This window comes from Henckelia pumila, chromosome 3 (assembly GCF_033568475.1).
Source record: "Henckelia pumila isolate YLH828 chromosome 3, ASM3356847v2, whole genome shotgun sequence".
In the NCBI taxonomy this organism is placed as follows: domain Eukaryota; kingdom Viridiplantae; phylum Streptophyta; class Magnoliopsida; order Lamiales; family Gesneriaceae; genus Henckelia; species Henckelia pumila.
This window is the reverse complement of record NC_133122.1, coordinates 33,903,048-33,927,985: the sequence shown is the minus strand read 5'-3', so window position 1 is coordinate 33,927,985 and position 24,938 is coordinate 33,903,048. Positions and strand designations below refer to the sequence as shown.

General features: G+C 36.5%; 2 protein-coding genes across 2 annotated transcripts; one reads left to right on the top strand and one right to left on the bottom strand.

The window, feature by feature from the left end:
- Positions 1-161: 161 nt before the first annotated feature.
- On the top strand, positions 162-3,095 carry LOC140887398 (sugar carrier protein A). Its single transcript, XM_073294627.1, has 4 exons — positions 162-612; positions 959-1,278; positions 1,580-2,206; positions 2,568-3,095. Exons 1-4 carry the CDS (start codon positions 468-470, stop codon positions 2,973-2,975), a joined length of 1,500 nt encoding a protein of 499 aa, XP_073150728.1. The 5' UTR covers positions 162-467; the 3' UTR covers positions 2,976-3,095.
- A 565-nt stretch (positions 3,096-3,660) lies between these two features.
- On the bottom strand, positions 3,661-6,178 carry LOC140891852 (uncharacterized). Its single transcript, XM_073300515.1, has 3 exons — positions 5,598-6,178; positions 4,107-5,029; positions 3,661-4,027 (listed from the first exon to the last, which is right to left on the bottom strand). The coding sequence occupies exons 1-3, from the start codon at positions 6,121-6,123 to the stop codon at positions 3,902-3,904; spliced, it is 1,575 nt and encodes a 524-aa protein (XP_073156616.1). The 5' UTR covers positions 6,124-6,178; the 3' UTR covers positions 3,661-3,901.
- Positions 6,179-24,938: the final 18,760 nt, after the last annotated feature.

Genomic DNA, 24,938 nt, shown 5'->3' with positions numbered 1-24,938 from the left:
AATTTTCCACTCGACTCAAAAAATATTATTTTTTAAACAAACTCGATCAATTAATCGTTTCACAAATCACGCGAGACACACTCAAATAATTAATTGCTCCGTTGCTCGTAGTAGGTGATTGGTTTTGGCCTTTGGGCCATTTTATATGCAAAAAAAAATTTCTTGATATGGGATCCATCTGGGTCTACAGTCATGGGTGCTGGCAATATATATATACATATTATTTCAAGAAAAGTTGTTGCGTATGAGTTTCCAAATGCATGTGCAATGAAACAAATCTGGGTTTATACTTAATTACAAGTCAAATGATGATAATAAGACAGATTTTTCAATCTATTTTAATATTTCTTCATGTTGACTATTAGCTGTGGATCAGTTAAACATGATGCATAAATAAATAGACACACCTGTTTTCTTGATAGGCGAAGAACAGCTAGAGATTCGAAACGAAGGTTGTTGCCGCAGCAATGCCGGGCGGGACGATTGCGGCTGCCGGAGTGCCCAAGGAGAGGGCCGAGGAATACAAAGGAAGGGTCACTGCTTATGTGATCGTTGCTTGTGTTGTTGCCGCCGTTGGCGGATCACTCTTCGGGTATGATATTGGGATTTCAGGTACTGTCAGCTTCGATTGGGTTTCTGTTGGTGCAAATGTTCTTTCGCCCCAAATTTATGCCCAAAAGTTTGAAAATTTCTTGGCCTTTTCTTTTGTTTTGAGAGGGAAATTTTCTGGGTTTTATTTGGTGAATATTAAATTGGTGATGCTTGATTTGATAGAAGTGTGAGTGGCGATAATTGAGATATAAAGGAGATATTTTTTTTGAGGGTCTTTGTATTTGGTTCTGGGAAATGGAGAAAATGAATCTGAGTGGCGAAATTAATGATAAATATGGATTATGATAAGATGGATGGAGTTTGAAGAAAAGATCAAATTTGTGATTCTTTCTGTGGTTTTAATCAGGAGGAGTGACATCCATGGATGGATTTCTTGAGAAATTCTTCCCCGAAGTGTACAGAAACAAGAAACATGCTCATGAGAACAATTACTGCAAGTACAATAACCAAAAGCTTGCAGCATTTACTTCCTCGCTTTATCTTGCTGGTTTGGTGTCGTCGTTGGTCGCATCTCCGATCACAAGGAGATTCGGCCGTCGAGGAAGTATAATATGCGGTGGTATAAGTTTCATGATAGGAGCTGCACTTGATGCTTCTGCAGTAAATATTGTGATGCTCATTTTAGGCCGAATCATGCTCGGGTTTGGGATTGGGTTTGGCAACCAGGTAAATTTGATGTGTTTTGGCATGTTATACACAGTACACCTCTTTGCAATTAAGGAACCAAATATTGTTTACAAAAGTTTTCGTGAAGCGTTTCGTATCTAAAATTCAAACAAGTCAAAAACATCAATGCGAAGTTTGCTTTTTCAAAGATAAGTTGCATGTTGAAGTGGTTTTTTATTTACCGTCTGTCCGAACCTAGCATATGATAGCATAAGAATGGTGGATCTTGCTTGCATAATTGGCAGAATAAAATTTTAACATAACTTCAACTGTCTTAACTGATTCTCCTTGCTGTTTGAAGGCAGTGCCGCTATATTTGTCAGAGATGGCACCAACCCATCTGCGAGGAGGCCTTAATATGATGTTCCAGTTGGCCACAACATTAGGAATTTTCACTGCAAATATGATAAATTTTGGAACGGAAAAGATTCGTCCTTGGGGATGGAGGCTCTCCTTGGGGCTTGCTGCAGCACCGGCTATCTTAATGACAATTGGGGGAATCCTACTACCTGAAACGCCAAACAGTCTAATTGAGAGAGGGCACCGAGAGAAAGGAAAAAAAGTTCTTGAAAAGATCAGAGGCACGAGTGATGTGCATGCTGAGCTAGAAGACATTATTGATGCGAGTGAACTTGCTAATTCCATCGAGCATCCATTTAGAAATATACTTGAGAAGAGAAACCGACCACAGTTAGTGATGGCGATTTTTATGCCAACTTTTCAGATACTCACGGGCATAAACTCCATTCTTTTCTATGCACCAGTCCTGTTTCAGACTATAGGATTTGGGGGGAAGGCATCACTTTACTCTTCAGCTTTGACGGGTGCTGTTCTTGCTTCGTCGACTTTTATCTCCATTGCAACGGTTGATAAATGGGGCCGTAGAGCTTTGCTGATAAGCGGAGGAATACAGATGGTTGTATGTCAGGTATGAGAAAAACTGATATTGGTTGACAATGCCATCGATCTATCAATCAATTACAAAAGACATTGAATATCATTTAGTCTTGATTCACCATACTTGCAGGACGGAATATAAAAATATTCAATTTGGAATGGAAACCAAACTTCGGCTTATAGATTTATGGGAGGGTTTGGGTTGTATTTTCTAATATTTATGCATGAAAATTTAATATTTTTCAGTCGGAAGGACGACTACCAGCTTCCTCTGCTATGTCTAAAGCTGAACAATATAAATCATACGACACTTCAATACACTCAAAGATAGCATTGGTGTTCTGAGATTTTACTTAAACGATTGCTTATCATGCCTTATATTGCAAAATCAGGTGATAGTTGCAGTAATACTCGGACTCAAATTCGGCAGCGACAAGGAACTTTCCAAGAGCTACTCAATACTAGTGGTGGTAGTAATCTGCCTGTTTGTAACAGCATTCGGATGGTCATGGGGCCCCCTCGGCTGGACTGTGCCGAGCGAAATATTCCCACTAGAGATACGATCAGCGGGACAAAGCATAACGGTAGCAGTAAACCTTTTCTTCACCTTCATTATCGGCCAGTCCTTCCTTTCCCTGCTGTATGCCTTCAAGTTCGGGATATTCCTCTTCTTCGCGGGCTGGATTACAATTATGACCATCTTTGTGTACTTTTTCTTGCCTGAGACTAAGGGTGTCCCTATAGAAGAGATGATTTTCTTGTGGAAAAAGCATTGGTTTTGGAGAAGGATTGTGTTGTAGGTGAGCTATACTAACGCATTTATAGGGAAGTGTACTGAAATCACTTATATGAACTATTTACAGTGAAATGAAGCATCTCAGAATTTGAATTTTATGTTATATTATTATATAGCGAGTGTTTTCATGCAAAATTCCTTGAAAGGGATTTCACAAGTTATTATTCCTGTGTTCTGTGTTGTAAACATATTCATAAAAAATGAGATTCATAATTATATAAGCAACTAATAAATGAGAAAATATTAATGATCTGTTTGTATTTTGAATAAGTATTTTAAAAACGTTTTCAGTGTATTATATTCGAAAAAACTTAAAATATGTGTTTGGACAAGACTTTTATAAAAAATCTATGGAAATGTTTTTTTTAAAAAAATTGTTCTTCCAAGTATAGTTTTCAAATAATAAACAAGAGGTATTTTTTTTATGTTTTTAAAATTTCAAAAAAAAAATGATTTGAAAAGCAAATTTTACGACCAAACTTGCTATTTTGTCTTAATTTATTTTATTCAAATAATAATTGAAAAATTTCTAATGCTCAGTTAACAGGTATATATTTTTTTAAAAAAATACTACTAAATATAGAAATTGAACCGTATATTCAGAACAATCGAGAAATAATTGGGATTGAGGGAGTTGCTGTTTACACTTGTGCCCGTCGTTTATCCAACCAATAATCACAAATAAATGATAAATATGAAAAGTTTGCTAATAAAAATTTCGAATGAACGAAATATTAATATATTGGTTCACAAAACGCAAATGAAGGGGAATGAATGCAAACCACTATTTATTCTGCTCTCTCTTCTGTACAAGCACACCAGTAAAAGAACACAAGGGATATGATTCTTTAAATCTGTATTATGATTATACTGCTACAGAATCATCAACAGGGAGACAAATATGTATAGAATCCTTAATCTTAAGAAAATTTAATCACTTCCAACACCAAAGCAGAGGAGTGGGCATATATAAGAACAGAAACCTCTTTTTTTCTTCGGCTGTTTAGACACTGCATCCCTCTCCGCAACAAAATCAGCCATATATTGTACAGCAGCCTGAAAAATTTAACGATATAAAAGGTCAGTGGTTTTGCTAAATCAGCCTACAGGTCGAATTATACATAAGTGGACATACCTGCGCTCCCATTTTCGTTATACGCATCGGTGGCACTTCCAATGGAGTTTGATCAGCTCGAAGTTTTGTTAACTTTGACAGAAATCTGAAGGAATCAGGCAGGATTTTGATTTGATTGTCACTTATGTCAAGCTCTTCTAGCATCTCAAGCTTTCCAAGTGATTCTGGCAATGTTCTTAGGTCAGCAAAATTTTTCCCCACGTTCAGCTTCTCTAAACTTGCACCAAAACAAAGTGTTTCGGGTATGCTCTCAAGTTCATTGAAGCTGGCGTCGAGTTCCCTCAAATGTGAAAGATTCCCAATGGTTGATGGTAATCTTTTGACCCTGTTGTAGTGAAAACTCAGGATTTCTAACCGTTCGAGCTGTCCGATCCCCTCTGGAAGAGCTTTGAGATTATTGAAATCCAATCTCAGTTCTACAAGTGAAGCGCATAACCCGATTGTGTAAGGAAGTTCTTCAAGAGCATTAGTCTCCACATTCAATCTCTTTAAAGAAATTAGATTCCCAACTACATTTGGCAAATTCGTGAAGCGGTTTGAACTTAAATCTAAATTGATTAGATTGGTCAAGTTCCCAAAAGACTCGGGAATTGATTTTAACATATTTGAGGAGAGATCCACATCGGTCAAATTACACATTTCACCAAAACAAGAGGGGAGGTTTATAAGTTGGTTGCCACGGACATCAAGCTTCATCAAGGCGCTAAGATCAGCTATGGATGTCGGAAGAGCCATGATATGGTTTTCAGATAGATATAGTTCTGTAAGTGTTGATAATTTTCCAAGAGATAGAGGAAGCCATTCGACCTTGTCTACCAATTTGCCCCGGAGATCTAAAATAGTTGATTTCTTTCTCGCAAAATTCTCGATTAATGCAGCCAAGTCCAGCAGATCCAATTTTTCGGCCTTTGCCTCTTCTTTCCCTGAAAGAGTAGATGAAACACATTTAAGCCATCGACAATCGTTTTATGACCATACCTTGTGAGAAACTAATGTAGCCAACCAGAATGAAACAAATGATTGTAACAAAGTTTGCTTTTTCCCTGTGCTCGACCGTGGATATAAACTTTTCGATCAAGATTTAATACAGAAGACCTTTACATGACATCAGATTTCAGAAAAAGGGATATTGTCATGATAAATGTTGAACTACAGACTATCTGTCTGCTTCAGTAACTCAGCCAGTAATTCAGAAATACTCGAAACAAACTCATCCTCCAAAGGCTATGATTAACAAGATCCTAAGCCAAGATTCGAACCCTTCATATATTCAAAATGGTGAACCCAGAATCTCCATGTTTTATGGGGCAAGAAATTTACATTTCTATACAATTGCACACAAAATTTGACCTGCCACCTGTTCCTCACAGCTAACAATCTATATATAAACAGTTCTCAAATCTTTCATTTTTCTTTGTTATTAAAATTGCAAATCATACACTAGAGTTGCTAAAGACATAAATAAGGAAACAAGAATCATCCAATACAAACCTGAATATGGAACAATTGCATCTGTTTTGGAAATTCTTGGCAGAGAACCTTTGAAATCATTGACACTCTTCGAGTCAACTTCATCCCCAGTTTTCGCAGTCATCACAACACTTTCCTCGAATTCATCATCAACAGAACCCGAATCATACTCCTCCACATGGTCATCCCCAGAAACCAGCGCGGAAACCTTCTGGATGAGCTCATCAAACACCTGAAAAATCTTGTCTTGCTCGATCAAGTGCGCCGCCTCCTTCTTCTGCTCCAGGCATCGAAACAGAACCATGGATTTCCGAACTTCTTGCAGCACGGAGAAGAGCTCAGGGGGGACGTTCTCCGGAGGAGATTTCTTGGAAATGTCCTCTAATTGAAGAGCTTTCTCTGTTTCCACTGTTTGTACTACAGAGATGGCGGCCTCAACCACTTCGATGGAGGGTCTCGGCGGGAGGGTTTTGTAGATTCTGGTGATTTCTTCGACTGTTTCTGTGTATGCGGGCGGCGGGATATTCGTCGCCGGTGCGGAGGCCATGGCGGAGAGGTGCTGTGTTGCCGAGAGGGAAGACTGATGAGGATCAATGTGTTGACGTTTTTGGTTGATTTTATTTATTTTATATGAAGCTCAATCATTTATAATTTTTTAGAATAATATAAGCACGGTTTCATATTATTATTATTAAATATATTTATAAAGTGCCTGACACATAATATATTTATAATAAAAATAATATTTTGATGTATTAAAGATAAAAAAAATTATAGGTCAAGTTTTTTTTTTTTAGTAGTTACTGAAGTGAATGATTCAAAATACATCTACAAGATTGTTTTATATATTTTTTTGTGCCGTAAAGTTACTAACAGCTAAATCCTAAGATTTAGTTAATTTAGAACTCTCATAATATTAATATAAGATAAATTTAATTTGAACGAAACAATAATTTTATTTTATTTTTTTCTATAGTTTAATGTTTTATACGTATAGAAATAGAAAGGTTGTGTTTACTTTAAGGGTAAATTCGTATTTAGTACTTAAACCCAAACACATATGCATGTTCAGTACCCTGTCAGAAAAATATTTGTTTGAACTTCCTGGGCCCATATTTTTTTTTCGGATGAAAATGAGTACAAAACATTGAAAATAAGGTACGAATATATGATATTCAAGTACAAAACATTGAAAATCTGGTACAAAAACTAAGATTTTGAGTATAAAATTAACATGAATATTTTTATTAATAAGTATGTCATTAATATTAATATTTTTAGTATTCAAAAATCATATATTTGTACCAGATCTAACACATTTCGTACTCAAAAAACATATATTAGTGCTCTATTTCAGATATTTTGTACTTATTTTCATCAAAACATACAATTTGTCATTAATGTCAATATTTATCTATATATTTGAGTACTCAGAAATCATACATTTATACCAGATTTTCAATGTTTTGTACTGGAATATCATGTATTCGTACCTTATTTCCAATGTTTTGTACTGATTTTCATCCGAAAAAAAATGTGGGCCCAGGAAGTTTAAACAAATATTTTTCTGACAGGGTACTGAACATGCATATGTGTTTGGGTATAGGTACTGAATGCGAATTTACCCTTACTTTAAATGATGGGATTGAGCAATGATAGATTAAAGTATGATTATTAAGATAATTTGATAGGATATATAGTGGTTATGGATAAATAATAAAATATTTAGTTGGATGGATTAAAAAAAAAAATTCACTCTCTCACCTTGTAAAGATTTATAAGCACATGAAAAATTTAGGACTAAAAATCATCTGTGAATCATATCATTAACGGGCCGAAAGATTTACACTCTTTTTTAATTTTGCAAGTAAACATAGGATTAATCGATATTAATTATGTTAAGTCCATGGAATCCGAATATATTCGGAATGATATGATATTGTCCACTTTAGGCACAAGTCCTCATGATTTTGATTTTGGAAACCCACCCAAAAGGTCTCATGCCAATGAAGATATCATTCCATATTTTAATCCATGATCTTTTACTTAAACTTTCAATGTGGGACTTTTTTGGTCATCCAATGCGGGACTTTGGTTGACTATTCTTAACAATTCATCCCTCAAACGAAGTTCCACCAGGCCCCCCTCAATCCGTCCCTCCAATCGAGCCTACTCACCTTCACGGCGCCATTTGTTAAGTCCATGGAATCCGGATATCTCCGGAATGGTATGATGTTGTCCACTTTGGGCACAAGTCCTCATGGTTTTGATTTTGGGAACCCACCCAAAAAGCTTCATACCAATGGATATATCATTCCATATTTTAATCCATGATATTTTACTTAAACTTTCAATGTGGGACTTTTTTGGTCATTCAATGTGGGACTTTGGTTGACTATTCTTAACAAATTATGTAATCTTTCATTTATCAAGACAAGTAAACACAGAGCAATATATGTTCAATATATATTGATAAAGGTCAATGTAATGCACGTGGAAAGAGTGTAGTCAATTATATAAGACATATGGGGAAGGTATAACTTATAAGAAACCGGCTAATTTTCTATATAGCTATATTCATATCATTTGAATATAAAGAATAAATCCTTGACCCAAATGAAAGGGAATTTATAAAAAATAATTTTCAGATCAGAGTTATTATTTAAATTCGAATAAAGAACTCATGTTTTAAACATCCGTTGAAAGTTTCAAAGTCTAATTAATTAAAGAGTTATTAATCAATCAGATATTAGAGGAATGATCTGGTTATCTACTATTTAATAAAGTTGTAGCAAATGTATTTTGTATTTTTTAAGTGAATTTTCAAAATTATCGTCCACTTAAAGCCATTTTTTTAAAATCAAATGTGCAAGTTAGTAATTTCAATTGGTTTTCAGATTTTTGAAAAGTAATTCTCTTATCATGTTTCAACTGTTTGAAGTTTGTTTTTTTATAAAAAAAAATAACTATTACACATAATTATCTTCTATAATTAAAATTTAAGAATAAATACATTAACAAATACACACATTATGTGTGCAAGCAGCTAATAATATATAATTGTGAGTTTCGCGGGTCCTTCGATGTTACAATGAGAACATTACCCCTACAATTGTGGCCAACAAATGGCCATACAATTCATGTTGATCCAACATCAAATCATGTGGTACATACATATATTTTGGCCAATTAGGGCCTCACACTCGAAAAACCAAGGTTTCGCATATAGTTTTAAATGTTTAATCATATAAATTTTTTTAATATATTTTTAATTTTTTTTTTGAAAAACTGGATTAACATTATGGATGATCCAATTTTACGGTGTACGTTTTTTAAAAATTACGGTACAAAATAAGTAAAATAAAAAAAAAACATTTAGTTTTTCTTTTGACGAACTTCGTGCGAAAACAAAAAGTGAGCATGATGATTTACAGAATTTTGATCATATTGAATAAAATGAGTCATGAGCATAGGAGCAAACTTGTCGTATTTCTTCAACAAGATGAGCTCCAAGCGCAAAAGTTTCTGCGTTCATTTATTCATTTGATCGAGTATTTTTAAGTTAGTGTCTGAACTATTATATCCTTTGTTCTTTATCTGGTAGTGATAATTTCTCTTGAATATAACATATCATTATGTGTTTGCATGTTATTTATTTATTTATTTTTTCGAGTTTGTCATTCTAATTTATTAATACTGATGTAGCCAATAAATATTATCACCTAAATAAGATGATCCAAGTGATCATTCAGTACGTATGATCAACCAATCTGGGTGTAGATGTGTCAAAACGGCTCAGTGGGATGGGCCGGCCTACAACCCGTCGCAACCCACCATTAGACGGGGATGAGCGTGTCGGCCCACCTTTTAGGCGGGTTGGGAAAACATTAACCCAAACATCTATTTTAGGTGGCGGGGCGGGTCAATTCAGCAGGCCTACGTGTAATTTGGCGGGTTTGGCGGGCCAACCCGCAACCCACCACAACCCACCATTAGGCAGGACGGGGCGGCCCAATTTCAGGCGGGTTGAGAAGTCGTCAACCCAACCCATCTATTTTGTATGGCGGGGCGGGCCAACACGACGGGCCAAACCCATTTTGACACCTCTATCTAGGTGGATAGTTGATCTGATTTATCAACTTATTTGAACGATGGTCATCGAATCTAAGCGAACAACTAATTTAGATATTGTTTGGTTTGGTGTATTATTAATATATGTATAATTTATCTCATTCAATTTCACGTTATTTTCGTCATATTATTTATCAATTATTAATTTTATATCAATTAAATCAAATAAATTATAATATATCCATCAAATTAAATAATGTATTAACTATTATTTCTTATTTATTTTTTAATTACATTGATATATATTTTTTTATCTATATATTACTTATCTCATCACTCAAACCAAACAATTTGTTAGGTGATCATATAATCCAGGTGGTCAGCAAATCCCCGTGGACAACCAAGCTAGGTGGACGGACAGTCGATTTAGTTGATCGACTAATTCAAGTGGTTAACTGTCACTCCAACAATTTCGAGAAAACAGATTTATTGGGTTATCGTATGCGTTGCGAATGAGTGCTATGTCACTTGAGAAACACTCAAATGAGAGTAATAATCTTTCGCGGTCATTCCCAGATCAGTTTTGTTTTTTTTTTTTTGTGTTGTCTAATCTCTTTACTAACAATAATTAAGAGAAACCGTGTAGCCACTCATCTTTGATGGATATCACTAGGTTTTTTTTGAGGAAAAAATGACTGAGGAAGTTCTCGCCTGTTTATTTTTGGCTGTCCACAGGGTCAAACCGAACAAAGAGAAGACCAGGCCTTTATTAAAATACAAAATCTTATGATATTGTCTCATAAATTAATTTTATAAAATAGATATTCGGTCTGATCCGACTTATGAAAAATTAATTATTAATATTTTATGGCATAAGTATTACTTTTTACGGTAGTGTGGATCCGATCGATCCATATCATGTATCTATACATATGTACGTAGAATCACGAGACTGTATCATAAAAGTACGCTCTAATAAAAAAAATTAAAATCCCTGACTTATTCTACATCAATGTGATTCACTTTATTTGACTAACATCATGTCCATATTTTAGGGAAAGTATATGGTCAAATCAAATCGGATTGTTCAAAATCAAACTGGATAAATCGACGGCAAATGATCAATAAATTTCTATTTTCAAACTTATATTTGCTCTTAGTTCCCATGTCAGCAAATATGTGTTCTCACTCCCTGGCAAGTTCTGACATTTGTTTTAACTCCCTATTTGAGCACAAGATACGAAAATGCCCTCACTTTTCTTTGAAACCCAACAATACCCCTCACTCGTTAAAAATAAAATGAAAAAAATACTCATAAGGCAATGCACAGTTTCTTTTCCTTCATTCTTGTTGAAATTCTCCACAAATTTATCCATCAACCGTAAACGATTAATCCACTGATCACAATATTGCAGATTTGCTTCGAATTGGATTGAAGAAAGTTGTTAATCGTTGTGAATTATTTCTGGACCATGAAAATCTTTTTGAAGAACTGATATTTCAAAGATTTTAAGGTACTATTTTAGGTTTCAAAAAATTTGCAGTCAAGAAATTGCATTGCAGTGTTTGATGAAGTGTAATTATTTTTATAAATCCTTTTTAATTGAACGATTATTTAAGATTTGTTATGGTTTTAAAGATTGTATTAAATTTTTGTGTTATCGTGTGAATTGTACATATTTTTTTTTATCAATCTCTGGTTTTTTCGTCTGTGGTGAGAATGAATCTCATTTATTGTAATTTTTAGATAAATTAGCTTAAATTCTTTGTTGTTCTCGATTATAACGATTTAATTTCGAACCGTAATGATTTTAGTGTTGCATTATGACTTAGATATTGATAATTTTTTATTATTAAAATAAAATGGACTGCTTGAATTTGTTATTGTGTACTGTTTTTTGTATGTAATGTGTTATACAAATGAATATATGATTTTTAATTTAGATATTATTATATTGAATGTAGTTTTTTTAAAATAATTTGATAATGAAATCTAAAAGTGATTCTTGTAATATCTCCTTTTTTGGTTGCTACAAGTAAATATACAGATTTTTTTGATTTCAATCTTCATTGGATGTAGCTTGATGGATATTTTTGTGAGCCTGAGAACAATGTGCTGAAATTTCATTAGAAACCATGATTCTTCGATATATATCTCCACTATAGTTTGAGAAGTATTCTACTTTCATATCAATTTACTCTATTCGATGAGTTTATTTTTTCTCGGATAGACATCTTGAGATTATCAAGGCAGCTTAACGACTATTTATGGGGAGTCATCATGCTTATTGTTTGTAACATTTAGTAGATAATTTTGTGAAGCTAATAATACTAAATTATTTATTATTCTCTAATATTATTAATTTCATACACGATTTTATCTTTTTAAGCTCAATATAAATTATTTTGTTTTTATTTAGGTGTTGAGAAATTACCGTCGACATAAAAAAAATATTGGGCTTCCATAATCAAGAAATCAACGTATATATGCTCCATCTTTACACTTACACATGAGAAAGCGGATATGGAAGTTGGCTCGAGCACGGACCTTCGAGGAGATATGCATGTTCCAGTGGAAGCATGGTTGGTTTACGCTTGATTTGATGATTCTGTGGAACACACTATTTTTTTATATTAATTTGAGTTCTGGTTGTAGTGTACTCTTATGTATTGGATTCTCTTGTGTTGTCGTATTCTGTGAAGTTGGTTAGTAAGTCATAGTGTATTTAGAAGTTGTTTGGTCGAAACTTATTGTTGTATTTAAAGATGATGAAAGACACTTGAGTGATGAGTATTTTCAGTGATTAATTTATGAAATATGTTCTTTGTTTAATTTAGTTTTTATTTAAATTTCAATGTTAGATTTATGATTTGAGGCGCAATCAATGTTTGATTTATGATTAAAACATATTTTATATGTAGTGAGCAGAGCAGGTCATAATGATGTTACTTTTTCTTTTATTGTGAGGGTAAAATATATTTTCATGATCATAAATCAGATAGTCATTTTGCATTTATGTACGTACCATGAGTACTACATATTAACACTTGTGCGACTGATTTCTGTCTTTATATCCTATAACTTTACGCGTTACAACATAAAACAAATCGACATATTCAATATACTCGATTAAATTCGGGAATTTGAATCATGCATTACCAAAAAAGTGAGTTTCATATGAACGGGTCATAAAAGTGTGTCATATTGCCTAAAATTGAGTATTTCATTCTCAATTATCTATTTGTTTATTCCAAAAAATTATGAGATTATTCCAAATATATTTGCAGTTATCCCAAATCAATGACAATGCACGCGTCTCATATATTTGACAAAGTTTGTGCATTTGCAAAGAATGAATATCTCACATTCCAGACTGTCTGCCTGCTTTTCCCGCAAATATCCGAGATTGTTCCAAATATATTTGAAATTATCCCGAATCAAGGCAATGAAAACTAATTTAATATCTTTTGGGAATGTCGATTATCCTGAGAAGTAGAACGTTATGTGCTCAATTGAAACACATTTGTACTCTTCTAGCTCATGTATTGTACCAGATTCCATTATCACTTATGTTCTTTTAATATTGGAGTTCAAATACACGTGTAGTATTGCAAAATGAGGTGATTACAATAATCTCATAAAATAAGATCGTGATTGTTCTACATATTTAATACGAATTAGTTAATTAAACGCACAAAATAATATGGATTACCATTGAATCATGATTTAGTTATTTTTTGTTTTGATTGGTTAATGTCTACTAAGAGAGTGTGATCATCATGATCCACAATGTTTGTCCTACAAACGGAACACATTGTTTTTGATTCAATAATATTTATCTCATCTCTGCGTACTAGTTGTGCTTGATCTCGCAATCACATGTTCTGAAAATGAGTGGAATTAGAGAAAATGACAGTCCTTAAGGATGAGAAAACATCATATAAACAAGTTAAGAGTTTGGATTTTAGAAAATATACAACTATTGTATACATTAGGTGGCAATGGACATCCATAAATGGTGCTCTCATTTGGTCATGATCAACGTCTTCCTCCTACACCTTAGACAAGAGTGGGGCAAGACACATTACTACAGAAACACTTGGATGATCGTTCTACCAATCTCTAGGAATTGCAAAATCCTCTCCACTTGTGGCATGCAGTGTGTTATAAGATATTGATGCATGTTAACATGGAAATGTATTCTTGTTCCGCAAAGCAAAAATACATGTGCGTGCGAGATCGAGCACAACTAGTACGTAAAGATTAGATAAATATTACTAAATCGAGAACAATGTGTTCCGATTGTAGGACAAACATTATGGGCCACCAAAACCACACTCTACTAGTGAAAGTGGATTTGAATCAAAATGTCATCTATTAGAAATAATCTCAAAATTATGCAGAATAATCTTTTTGATTTTTGAAACAAGAAGGCATGTCCATGTTAACATGCACCAATATCATATAATACACTGCATGACACAAGTGGAGATGAGTTTTCGATCCCTAGATATTGGTAGAAACATCACTCAAGTATTTGTCCAGTAATGTGTCTTGCCCCACTCTTGTCTAAGGTGTATGAGGAAGACATTGATCATGACCCAATGGAAGCACCATTTGTGGATGTTGATTGCCACTCAATGTAGACAATAGGGGTATATTTTCCAAAATCCAAACTCGTAACTTGTTTAATATGATGTTTTCTCATCTTTGAGAACTATCATTTACTCTAATAACGTTCATCTTTCAGAACATGTACGTGCGAGATCGAGCACAACTAGTACGTAGAAACGATATAAATATTACTAAATCGAGAACAATGTGTTCGATTGTAGGACAAATATTGTGGGCCACAAAGATCACACTCTACTAGTGAAAGTGACTTTGAATCAAAATGTCATGTATTAGGAACAAGCTCAAAATTATACAGAATAATCTTTCTGATTTGCGGAACAAGAAGGCATGCCCATGTTAACATGCATCAATATCCTATAATACACTGCATGACACAAGTGGAGAGGAGTTTTCAATCCCTAGAGATTGGTGAAAACATCACCCAAGTGTTTGTCTAGTAATGCGTTTTGCCCCACTCTTGTCTAAGGTGTAGGAGGAAGACATTGATCATGACCCAATGGGAACACCATTTGTGGATGTTGATTGTCACTCAATGTAGAAAATAGGGGTATATTTTTCAAAATCCAAACTCGTAACTTGTTTAATATGATGTTTTCTCATCTTTGAGAACTACCATTTACTCTAATAACGCTCATCTTTCAGAACATGTGCATGCAAGATCGAGCACAACCAGTACTTAGAAACGAGATAAATATTACTAAATCGAGAACAATGTGTTTCGATTGTAGGACAAACATTGTGGGTGTGAGACCCCGTTTCTAATCTTCTAATCTCAAAAAATTAAACAAAATCGAACACGAATGGCCGCGGAAAAACGAATCAAATTTTTTTTTTTAAAAAAAAACCTCGTGCGTGCACAGGCTACGCAAGCAGAGGCTCGCGGAAATGCTCGCGCCCGCGCGCGCGGGGGCAAAATTTCCCGAGCCACTCCAGGCTCCTCGCCCGTGCGCGAGGTGATGCCTCGCCCGCGCGCAGGCAAATTGGGCAAAGAGGGAGAGAAGCCTAGGAAAAATCCAACAAAGGCAATTCCAATCAATCCAAACTCAAGCATAATATAAATCAATATTTAGAACATGCCATAATCTAAGTTCTGCCCAAAATACAATACTAGGTCGAGTTCAATAATAGAGTTCAAGCGACTCAACAAAACTAATACAGGTTCAACAAACTCGACCCTACAACGCGATGTCTCACTTCTATCATCTCACCCCGAGCTAACCCAAACGAATTGGTCCAGCTCCTGATCCTCCTGTTGCCAAGTACACATGCAAACAAAACAACAGCCGGATAAACTGGTTAGAAATATAATTTCTAAGTAAAAGGTACAGACATGCAATATCAGATAAACATCTCATATCGAAAAGTATCAATCAATAACAATTCAAAATGAGAAAGAATGTATGCATGACTTAAAAACTCGGGATTATCAAGTTATATAATCGAAATATCGATCGGTACTCGGTTGGGATCCCGGGGCCAAGTCATTACAACAACACACCTACACACCCTTTCGGGATGGATGTCGCACAACTCAAATCCCTAGACTTTAGAGCAACTATAAGAAGTATTCTGGCATTTGGAAAAACTCGAAATCCAAAGCCACTTCAATATAGCTCCCTAAATCGTCTATCTTCAAAACGAATCAAATAATTGGCTCAATATAAATGCAAGTGTAAACAAATAATCAATCAAGTTCACACAAGCAAATAACATGCAGTATGTGATTTTCGGAACTCAAGAATCAATTCGAAATCGAGTATTCAATCCCATTCAATTAAATGTCGTCTTTTACCTTTCAAGTCCGTCGAGGATTCAAATCTGAAAATAACAACGAACTCAAATAAATAATCAATCGAATCACAACAAATCGAAACAAAGAAACTCAATCAATATACCGTCTTCAATTCTCAATTCGAATCAACTCCCAAGTTCGATCCAAACCCGAAACTCCAATCCAAATCTGAAAATAAAGAATATACGGATTCGATATCAATTTACCAATTCAATCAAACCCGAAAATCAAACCGAAATAAACAACCGATAATCCAAACTCAATTTCGACGGCATAACGGCTATAAACGGTCAACCAAAAATCTTCAACAACATCAAACCACTACAAACAACCCATATCATCTTCTAAACCAACAAAACAATCAAAATCCAACCAAAATCCAACAACCCATTTTTCGAAATATGCCTTAAAATTCTTATAAAATCCAAACTTCGTTCTTTTTCCGAACCGACTTCGAATACACGATCTATGCTAGCTCAAGAACAACATACTCGAAGATCATCAAATTCTGACAACCCAACAAAATCAAAGTTTGAGGATCGTAGCAAAACTTACGTCAAAACGAAGCCCTCGTTGCGGTGATCATGAATCTCAACTCGGAAATAAAATTTAACGGTCGGATCGTGCGAATCAGACGGAAGAAAAGCTTGAAGAATCGATTTCCATGGCTTCTTGACTCAGTACGTACGAATGGAGAGGGAAGGAGAAGAGTGAAGTGATGTGATTGGCCACTTGCAAGATGATAATATATAAAATCCAAGTTTTTGCATTTCGGTCCCTCAATTCTCCAAAGTTTGCAAAATAACCCCTACGAATTATCAAAACAGCCCTCAAATACTAAAAGCTCTGATTATCTCAATTAAATTCAATTATAATAAAATCAGGGCATTACAATTCTCCTCCTCTAAAATTCGATTTCGTCCTCGAAATCTGACAGATCACAGACTGAACAAGAAAGAATCATACTGAAGACGAACTCACCTCAATCGAACAAATCTGGAAATCGCTGCTTCATATCAGATTCGGTCTCCAAGTAGCTTCTTCAACTCCGTGACGACTCCACTGAATCTTCACCAACGGAATCGACTTGTTTTTTAGTTTCTTCTCTTTTCTATCGAGAATCTGAATCGGTCGCTCGAAGTAACTCAGAGTCTCATGCAGTTCGACCTCGTCTAGCTGAAGAACATGGGACGGATCGGATGATATTTCCGCAATATCGAAACGTGAAACACATCGTGGATGCCTGAAAGAGACGGAGGAAGAGCAATCCTATAGGCAAGATCGCCTATCTTTTCCAAAATTTCATACGGACCAATGAACCTTGGAGACAATTTCCCTCTCTTTCCGAATCTGACAGTGCCTCTGAAAGGAGAAATCTTAAAAAAAACACACGGTCTCCCTGATCAAAAGATAGTGGTCTGCGCCTGACATTCGCATACTTGGCATGTCGATCTTGGGTTGTCTTCATCCCGATTCTAATCAACTTCACCTGCTCTGCCATATCGCGAATCATATCTGGACCCAACTCAGGTGATTCTGAAATCTCATCCCAAAATAACGGAGATCTGCACTTCTTCCCGTACAAGGCTTCAAAAGGTGCCATTCCAATACTCGCTTGGAAGTTGTTGTTGTACGAAAACTCCACTAGAGGCAAAGAATCCTGCCAACCTGAGCCAAAGTCAAGCACTACCGCGCGAAGCATATCCTCCAAAGTCTGGATCGTACGCTCGGACTGACCGTCGGTCTGCGGGTGATACATTGTGCTCAAGTGAAAACAAGTACCCAATGCCTCCTGTAAATTGTGCCAAAAGTGAGAAGTGAATCTCGGATCTCTGTCTGATACTATCGACTTCGGCACGCCGTGCAATCTCACAACCTCTCTGACATACAACTCGGTCATCTGATCGTGGCGGTATGTCATACGATACGGAATGAAACAAGCAGATTTCGTCAACCGGTCAATCACAACCCAAATCGCATCACAACCTCTGACTGAGCGCGGTAGCTTCGTGACAAAATCCATAGAGATGTGATCCCACTTCCATTCTGGAACTGGCAAACTGTGCAATAATCCACCTGGTTTCTTCCTCTCGGCTTTCACCTGTTGACAATTCAGACAACGGGACACAAACCTCGCGACATCTCCTTTCAGTTGCTTCCACCAGAACTGAGTCTTCAAGTCGTTATACATCTTCCGGCCTCCGGGATAAACACTGAACCGACTGCAATGCGCCTCTCGAAGAATACGCTGTCTCAATACAGAAACATCGGGCACAACAATACGGTTATTCATGAATAGCACATCATCCCTGACTTGAAATTATGACTTGTGACCTGACCTGAACTCCTTATCGAATTCTGACTGCTCGGAACAGATCTCTGTGCCTCTCTGATCGACTGAAACAACTCTGGCTCTGCCTGAATTGCGAAAACTCTGATGGATCTCCTATCGGTCTCGAACTCCAAACCAGAAGTACAACAATCTTCAATTATCTGAGAGACACCAATCGTAGAAAGAGATAATGAACAAAGCTTTCAACTAAGAGCGTCTGCAGCTGCATTCGACTTTCCAGGATAATACTTGATCTCACAGTCGAACTCCTTAAGAAATCCATCCATCTCCTCTGTCTCATGTTCAGCTCGGACTGGGAAAACAAGTATTTCAGGCTCTTGTGATCAGAAAATATCTCAAATGACTCACCATAAAGATAATGGCACCAGGTCTTCAAAGCAAACACGATCGCAGCAAGCTCAAGATCATAGATCGGATAACGAGTCTCATGCGGCTTCAGCTGCCTCGAAGCATAATCTATAACGTGCTTCCTCTGCATAAGAATGCATCCAAGACCACGGTGAGAAGCATCACAGTACACGGAAAAACCTCCCATACCTGATGGAATAGACAAGATCGGAGCGCTGGTCAACCTCTTCTTTAGCTCAATGAAACTGTCCTCGCACTCCTTAGACCAAACAAACGGTGCATTCTTCTGGGTCAATTGAGTAATCGTCTTAGCAAATGGAAGAGAAACCCTCGATAAATCGACGATAATACCCTGCTAAACCCATGAAGCTTTGGATTTCTGGCACTGATGTCGGTCTCGACCAATTCATAACTGCCTCGATCTTACTGGGGTCCACAAAAATTCCATCTCCTGATACAATGTGGCCTAGAAAAACAACTTGGTCCAACCAGAACTCGCACTTCGATAACTTAGCATTCAACTGTTCGGCTCGCAAAACCTGCAATACAGTCCTCAAATGCTCTGCATGGTCAGAACGGTTCTTCGAATAGATCAGAATATCGTCGATAAAGATAATGACGAACTCATCTAAATACCGCTGAAAGATACGATTCATCAGATCCATAAAAACTGCTGGAGCATTGGTCAAACCAAACGGCATGACTATAAACTCGAAATGCCCATATCTGGTTCTGAAGGATGTCTTAGGCACATCCTCGTCGCGAACTCTCAACTGATGATACCCTTATCTCAGATCTATCTTCGAATACACTCAAGAACCTTGCAGTTGATCAAAAAGATCGTCGATTCTAGGTAGAGGATACTTGTTCTTGATCGTTGCTTGATTCAACTGGCGATAGTCGATGCAGAGTAGCATAGAACCATCTTTCTTCCTCACGAAGAGCATTGGAGCACCCCAAGGCGATACGCTAGGTCAGATGTATCCCTTGGCAATCAGATCTTTTAACTGCTCCTTCAACTCTTTCAGTTCTAACGGAGCCATTCGATAAGGTGCTTTCGAAATAGGCTGACTACCTGGTGCAAGTTCAATGTTGAATTCGATCTCTCGAATCGGCGGCAAACCAGGAATCTCGTCTGGAAATACATCAGGAAATTCGCTAACCACCGGTATCTCAGTCAATTCAGGACTAGACCTCTGAACATCTACTTCATAAATCAAGAATCCTTTTGCTCCTCTCTGAAGCAAACGGGACATGGATAACACAGAGATCAAAGTAATTTTGGATCGAGAACCCTTACCGAAAAACTTCCAATCATCTGCCATCTCAGGTCTAAAATGAACCACTTTCTGAAAGCAATCTACTGTCGCCCTATACTTGGTCAGAGCATCAATCCCGAAAATACAGTCAAAATCAGATAATCCAAGTACAATGCAGTAAATCTTAATCGAATTCCCCTCGGATTCTAACACACAGTTACGGACTAATCTCATCAAAACCGTCTCCCCACCCAAAGGTGAAGTGATAAAAACGATATCAGATAATGGCTCAGCAAATAAATCATGCATCACGACAAATCTTTCAGAAATAAAACATTTAGAAGCACCCGTATCAATCAAAACAAACGCAGGATAACCAAAGATCGAACAGTTACCTGCTATCACATCATTCGGGGCTGCATTGGCTTGATCCTCTATCAGAGCAAACACCCTCGCCTGCTGTCGAGGAGGTTGGTTCTGATTTTGATTACCTCCCTGACGAGATTGTTGCTGGGGCTGAAAAGAATGGACTGTAGAAGCTGATCTCTCGGCCTGAGCTGGCGGTCGAGAAGAACTGCCGCTCTGAGCTCTATCGGATCCTCGCTGGGGACAGACTCTAGCGAAGTGACCCGGCTGCTGGCAGATATTGCAACTACCAAACATGCCTCGACACTGATCACTTCGGTGGCGTCCTCCACACTTACTGCACAATGCTCCTGAAAACCCAAAATTCTGTCCGGAAATAAACTGTCTAGAGCCATCGGAGCTCGATGAACTGCTCCCAGACTTCTTGAATTTCTTCACCTTCGGTCTATGCTGATCTCGCCTGTTTTTTCCACTGTTGCCTCCTTCAACCCTCTGAGACTGATTCGACTGCTGAGAAGGTTGGTACTGATACTGGGACTGTTGAGGCTGAAACTGAACAGGCTGATTCTGAAAAGATCTCTGCTGCTGCTGAGGAGTTATCTGATTTCCTCGTTGCATCAAAATTCCGGCTTCGGCTCCCTTTGCCTGATCCATGGCATCTGCAAAGTTGTTGGGTCTCCCGGTATTGACCAAAGCGAAAATCTCAGGATTCAAGCCGTTGATAAAGTGATCGTCTTTGGCTTCCTTGTGATCTGCGATGTGAGATGCAAACCTCAAGAGACTGTCAAACTTGCTCACATATTCCTCGATACTCAAGTTCCATTGCTTCAGATTCGCAAATTCGGCACCATTTTCCTTACGATACGAGACAGGAAAGAACCGCTTGTAGAACTCAGTCTTGAATAAACTCCAAGTGACAACGGTGCCTCGATTCTCATTTGCCCTCTTGGTTGTGGTCCACCAATTCTTGACAACACCCTGTAGCTGGTGAATGACTAACCTGATTCTGCGATCATCGGTATAATCAAGGGAATCAAAGAGCTGATCGATGTCCTCTAGCCAACTCTCACAGTCAACGGAGTTCTCGGTACCAGTCAAGGTAGGCGGTTGGAAAGATCAAAATCTCTTCAACAGAGCCTCATCGAGGTCGCGGTTGCATCAAACTGATCCACTCCAGTACTACCCTGATCATTCGGAGGAGTTATTACTGGCGGCAGATTCTCAGTAAAAGGAGGAGTCAAAGGTGGTGGATTCCTTCTCAAATATCGTCGAGGTGTCATCTGATATCAAGGGTTAGGACACAATATCTCCATCACAATCTCAATCTCAAAACTTTGGTGTCCAAAACTCTGCTCTGAGTACTCATGAATCTCGATGATATACATGAACAGATAATAGCACAATGCAGATAAATATCACATAATTCATGCTTTATAAATTAAATCACAACTCATGTAATTCAATTAATTCAGAAATCAATAAAGCATGCTCCCATGTATTTAAAATAATCTTTGTTTAATATAATTTACATTCATTAATGGCATTTTCTTTATCTTTCTTCATATTGTTATATTGTGATATACTATTGTTGTTTTGATAAAGAACTTGAATATACTATAGTGTAAGTAATATGAGATAGTGAATAAAGAGAGATCACTATTATGAAACACATCTTATAGTCCCTGTATATTCTAAAAAGTTCCTAGTCAATTGAGTCATCCGCTAATAAGGATAAGGATCGCTCGAGATTGAGACTAGCATTTATGATGCCAAGTACCACGTTTCATTGGTAATGAACATGGAGATGTTCAAAGCATGCAAATGGATATTCATATGATGGATGATCGAACTACCCTATTCGGACTTTCCAAGTGGTTATTATTATTTGAGTGGATAAGTCCGCGATTTTGGTTGTACACCATTAGTCCTTACTACTTGAAACATCATTGAGACTCTATATGCTAGTACTGTACTTTGACTCGTTTACCGACTCTATGGAGTCATCAGGTGTCGGGATTGGGTACAGTTACGACGCATATAGGAGTCGATGCTTTGTTGTCAAGGATTCACCACACGCTTGCGAGTGTGGATATCCTATTCTATCTGAGGAGATATTAGTGTGATTAATCTCTGGCCAGAGTACTCGATGTGATTTAGGTTACTTGGTTTCCTAGTAGCACATGCGATGTCACTATTTGATCTTCAAGATGCATTGCATAGTTATAGAATTTCGAACGACTCTCGATGTACCAATGGTTGTTGATTCGATCGGGATATATAGATGAATGGACTGTATTGTACGCTAACCAAAACTTACTGGTTCTTGCAGGCACTATCAGTGATACCTAGGGAATCATGGGGCGATGTTTCTAGACGCTCTTACCATGATTCGTTGGGTAAGTCGGAAATCGTTGTTCCGAGTCACAAGGAGTTGTGAGCCCGCGGCTAGCTGTATCCCTGAACCATTGAGGGTCACACAAGTAATGGATTACTAAACCCCGTTGAGATAGTTAAATTTAAAGAGTTAAATTTAATGAAAGAGAAGTTGGACTTCTTAACTAAAGGGAGTGAAATTTCCTAAAATGACATAGGGATGGACATTTTTGGAAATCACTGAATTTGGATTCATAAAAATTATCTTGACTTTAAAAGGTGCAAAAATGGTTTCTGTGCACATTGGTAAAATTGGTTTATCAATCGGAGTCATGATGAATTTTATATTAATTTCTATAATAACGGGCTTGGCTTGTTGGACTTAAGTTATGGATTATGAGTCCTAAGGAGTTAGAGTCCTAATAGAGATATAACTTAATCCAGTCTAGAAATTATATATATATATATATATATATATATATATATATATGTGTGTGTGTGTGTGTGTGTGTAGGTTTCAAAAATTACAGAACAATTCTCTCTTGGAATTTTCAAAAATCACACTAAATATTCTAAGGGAATTTTCGAAATCCTCTCTCCCTTTTTGAGAGAATTCAGTCTGTGATTTTTCGGAAAAATTACATTCTGAATTGACAGATCAAATTTATTTAATCTCTACGATAAACATCTAATTGATTTCTAGTGCAATCAATCAGAAGGTTTTAGTTTTCTGTTCGTGGACCTAATTCCGGAGATTGATCAAGCGAGTCATCGGTTCCCGAGATTTACAACAAGAGCAGATTAAATCTGTTGGAGTCCATAATCAAGCCTTAGCTTGAATATGTAAAATATTAATTATTATTATTATTATTTTACTTGCATAATTTAATCGTTAGGATTTGATATCAATGATATGGAATTGTTCCATATAAAATTTTTAAACTTCCGCTGCATCGGGTATCAGATCGATTTGATCGTGAGAGCGACACGTGTTACAACAGTGGTGTCAGAGCCAGGTTGCTCTCGGATCAAACGATTAAATTAATCGATTGTACAAAATTTTTAGCCTCGGGTTTTGGAAACAAAACGAAATTTTTTAAATTAAAATTTTTAAAGGAAACAAGGGCATCACGGGCAGCGATCGTCGCTGCCCAAGGGCCACGTGGGCAGCCCTGTCCCACGTGGAATAAAAATTTGATTTTTATTGGAATTTGAAATTTTTGAAATTTTAGTTTTTGGTCCGATCGAAAATTGTTTTTGATTGGTCCACGAGGCATCGGATCAAATTGTTTGAGTCCGAAATTTTTAAAATTGATTTTGGATAAATTTGAATTTTTGGAAAATTTGTCAATTTTATCCGTTAAATTAGATTTTATAAAATTAATTATTTTGGTACAATTGATGATAAGATATGATCTTATGAGAATATTAGATAAAATTTGATTTTATTTTTTTAATTATTATGCCATTGCATGTTATCCAATTATTTAATTATTGAATTAATTATTGGATAAGAGAATGATCGATTGCCATGACCAATATTGTAGGTGTATATTAGGTTGTTTACATTTGGTTTTATTGTTGTTGGATTTTATTAATAGGCTTGGTTTATGGCCTAATTTGAATTGTCATTTGTAATAAAAAGTGGGTCTGGTTTATGGCCCGTTCCCATCCTTAAATATGTATCCCCTACTTGTCATCGAAATTTATTGTATATTTATTAGACGTAGTGGGAGATAAAGATTTGAAGACAATGGTGGGCCCAACAGACAATAAAGACCGAAGAAATGTAAATTGAAAACTCAATATAATAGGATTGCATTGCATACCTGCATATCACCTAGGATTGGACTTAGACTCGTGATTGGCAATCACGGGTCGATTAGTTATTGGGGTCGATCATCCTTTAAATAATATATGATATTATTGTTGTATGCATGTTTAGACTAAATTGTATGAATCCCGCAAGCATACAAATACTAAATGATGAGACAGTTTTCAAAATTAAAAATCCCTCATTTTAAATATGATTTAAAATTGATATCAAGATAAATAAAGGGAATTTAAATATTGTTTAAATGTTTCTACCTTCCATCAACGATCAATGTATGAGATGCTACCCGCGGGCACGGTCCGGCTCATATTATTGGGGGTGGGGGGGGCC

Coding starts and splice junctions, on each gene's coding strand:
- LOC140891852 (XM_073300515.1), bottom strand. CDS start 6,123: ATGGCCTCCGCACCGGCGACGAATATCCCGCCGCCCGCATACACAGAA. Junction 5,030..5,597: donor TGCAATTGTTCCATATTCAG/GTTTGTATTGGA, acceptor CTACTCTTTCAG/GGAAAGAAGAGGCAAAGGCC. Junction 4,028..4,106: donor TAACGAAAATGGGAGCGCAG/GTATGTCCACTT, acceptor TAAATTTTTCAG/GCTGCTGTACAATATATGGC.
- LOC140887398 (XM_073294627.1), top strand. CDS start 468: ATGCCGGGCGGGACGATTGCGGCTGCCGGAGTGCCCAAGGAGAGGGCC. Junction 1,279..1,579: donor GGATTGGGTTTGGCAACCAG/GTAAATTTGATG, acceptor TGCTGTTTGAAG/GCAGTGCCGCTATATTTGTC. Junction 2,207..2,567: donor TACAGATGGTTGTATGTCAG/GTATGAGAAAAA, acceptor TTGCAAAATCAG/GTGATAGTTGCAGTAATACT.